The 2,991-nt window shown below is 56.4% G+C and overlaps 1 protein-coding gene across 1 annotated transcript; it reads left to right on the forward strand.

Moving 5' to 3' along the window:
* Positions 1-318: 318 nt before the first annotated feature.
* Positions 319-2,728, forward strand: LOC142823316 (succinate dehydrogenase assembly factor 1, mitochondrial-like). Its single transcript, XM_075914236.1, has 2 exons — positions 319-417; positions 1,785-2,728. Exons 1-2 carry the CDS (start codon positions 359-361, stop codon positions 2,089-2,091), a joined length of 366 nt encoding a protein of 121 aa, XP_075770351.1. The 5' UTR covers positions 319-358; the 3' UTR covers positions 2,092-2,728.
* The last annotated feature ends 263 nt before the right edge of the window (positions 2,729-2,991 follow it).

The raw sequence follows: 2,991 nt of genomic DNA on the forward strand, positions 1-2,991 counted from the left end.
TGAATTAGGAGAAGCCGTTGGCTGCCTGCCCCGCCCTGCCCCATTCCTTCTTTTACATTCCCCTGCTCCCATGGGGGTCACGCTGCCCCCCTTTGAGAGCTGATGCTGAAAAGTGCTGGGAAAGCTCGGGGCGATTATCTGCCTGACCCCGGTGAATAGGAGCTGCCAAAGGCCCTGAAGTGTGACAGACCCTGGAGCTGTGACCGGCCCTTTCACCCAGCAGGATGTGCCGAATGCCCCAGGGGACCAAGGGATGGTGGGCGTGGCACTTCAAGCACACCTTGATTTTCTTCTGTCAGGGCTGGGGCATCGGACCGTCCAGGCTGGGTTCCTGTGATTTCTCGCGCGTGCTGGGCGGATGGTTTCCTGTCCAGTGCAGATCGCCGCTGGTGCGGGACCTCTGCATATAAACGCTGGGTAAGTCCTGGTGGGTTTTTAATGGGCACTGCCATGTGGGTTGGTAACTCAGGGTGCCCCTGTATAAAACTATGGTACGCCCACATCTTGAATACTGTGTACAGATGTGGTCTCCTCACCTCAAAACAGATATTTTGGCCTTGGAAAGGGTTCAGAAAAGGGCAACTAACATGATTAGGGGTTTGAAACGGGTCCCATATGAAGAGAGGTTAAAGCGATGGGACTTTTCAGTTTAGAAAAGAGGAGATTGAGGGGGGATATGATAGAGGTCTATAAAAACATGAGTGGTGTGGAGAGGGTGAATCAAGAAAAGTGATTTATTAGTTCCCATAATAGAAGAACTAGAGGACACCAAATGAAGTTAATGGGTAGCAGGTTTAAAACTAATAAAAGAAAGTTCTTCTTCACACAGGGTGTAGTCAACCTGTGGAACTCCTTGCCAGAGGAGACTGTGAAGGCTAGGACTATAACAGGATTTAAAGAGAAGCTAGATAATTTCACGGAGGTTAGGTCCATAAAAGGCCATTAGCCAGGAGATAGAAATAGTGTCCCTGGCCTCTGTTTGTGGAAGGCTGGAGAAGGATGGCAGGAGACAAATCGCTTGATCATTGTCTTTGGTCAACCCTCTTTGGGGCACCTGGTGCTGGCCACTGTCAGCAGACAGGCTACCCAGTACTGCCGTTCTTATGTTAGGGTTCTTGGTTGGGGCACAGGGCAGAGCCCATCGGTTCAGAGCTGCTAAGAGCAGAGTTATTTGCACTTACGTCCCAGCCAGACTCCCTCGTATCCCCTAACACAGGGCTGGGGGGATCCTTTTTTGGGTCGGGGGCCACAGAGAAATCCGTCGGGCCTTGTAGGAGTTGGGCGGCAGGAGTGGAGCTTAGTGCCTACGGGGCCAAGGGAAACAGAGAGGGCACCATGTCCACAGGGCCGGGGCGCCATTTTCCCTAGGGCCTCCGGGGAGGGGGGGGGGGACGAGTGTGTCTATGGTCTAGGAGCCAGGGCCCACCAAAGATGAATCCGACCCAGGCTCTGGTACATCTCTGCAGCGCTGCCGGCCGGTTCCCCCACCTCTTGGTCCTCAACCCAACTAGACCCGCTTCCTGACGGCTGGTTGCCCCCCGGCCAGCCCCGCTCCCTCCAGCCCCCTCCCAGCCAGCCCTGCTTCCCGGCGGCCGGTTCCCCCCCACCCCCTCTCTTCCAGCCAGTCCCGCCCCCCCCCCCCCCCCGGCCCCTGCTGTTCGGTATTTTTTTTAAACCATCTGGTAACCCTAGCAGGTGGGGGTGAAAAGTGCATGGAAATGCCTGCACAGGCGCGTCTGGGAATGAGATGCTGCTCTAACATCTCCGCCTCTGTTCACTTCCAGCCCCTGCCTCGTGGTGCTGGCCCCCCGTGGCCTGGGCGGGCCCCCCAGGCGCACCATGGCCCGGCATAGCAAGCTGCAGAAGCACGTCCTGAGCCTATACAGGCAGTTCCTGCGCACCGGCCGGGAGAAGCCGGGATTCCTGCCTCGCATCCAGGCCGAGTTCCGGAAGAACGCCAGCATCCCCCGGGCCGACGTGATGCACATCGAGTATCTGCTCCGCCGTGGCCAGAGGCAGCTGGCGCAGCTCCGAGACGCGAACACCAGACAGATGGGCACCTTTGTCCAAGCCAAACCGGAGGAGCAGTGACCCCTGCTGGTTGGCGCAGGCGTCTGTCTTGTACTGGGACGGTTGGGGGTGAATTCACAGATCAGCCTTCCTGGTTCTCACATCCCTGTGCACCCCTCGTGTCCAAACACAGGTGCCTGGCTTGGCATTTGCTGAGCTAAGGTGTCTTTATTGGCAGCCAAGCTTTTAAACAGTTCAGGTGTGGATGGGTGATCTGGAGGAGATGCTCTTGTTTCCAGGACCTGGTACACAATTCATTCTACCCCTGCTGGCTCCTCTCTTCGGGTATGTCTACACTACAGCGCTAGTTCGAACTAAGCTAATTCGAACTAACGCGTCTAGAACTAAAAACTAGTTTTGCTAATTCGAACTAGCAAGTCCACATTGAGTGGACTCTGAACAGGGCTTAAGGATGGCCGGAAGCAGTGCCAGCAGGGCATCAGAGGAGGACTTAGAGCGTGGAGATGCAGTCTCAGGCTAGCCGAGGGCTGCGCTTAAAGGGTCCCGACCCCCACCCCGGACAGACAGTTCTAAGGGGTGCCCCGCTTGAAAACCAGTCCTGGCTTGGAGTGCCCGGAGTACCCACACTGGGCACATCACACCACTCAGCCATCAGCCCGGCTGCACTTGCCGCAGGCTGCCATCTGGGGAGAGGGGGTAATCGGGGGGCTGCAGGAGTGCTTCCACCCCCAGAAGCCTGCAGAGCCAGCCCAGTCCTCCCCATCGGGGGCTCGTACCCCATTCCTCCCTCACCTCCTTCCACTTACCCTTCCCTAGCCCCCCTTCTTATTGATGTACAAAATAAAGATAACGTTTCTTCCAACATTGACTCTGTCTTTATTGAACAAAACTGGGGGAGACTGGGAAAAGGAGGTGGGAGAGGGGAAGATTAAGGCTGGGAGAGGGGAGGGCAACTAACAT

The sequence above is a fragment of the Pelodiscus sinensis genome, chromosome 33, assembly GCF_049634645.1.
Source record: "Pelodiscus sinensis isolate JC-2024 chromosome 33, ASM4963464v1, whole genome shotgun sequence".
NCBI lineage: Eukaryota > Metazoa > Chordata > Testudines > Trionychidae > Pelodiscus > Pelodiscus sinensis.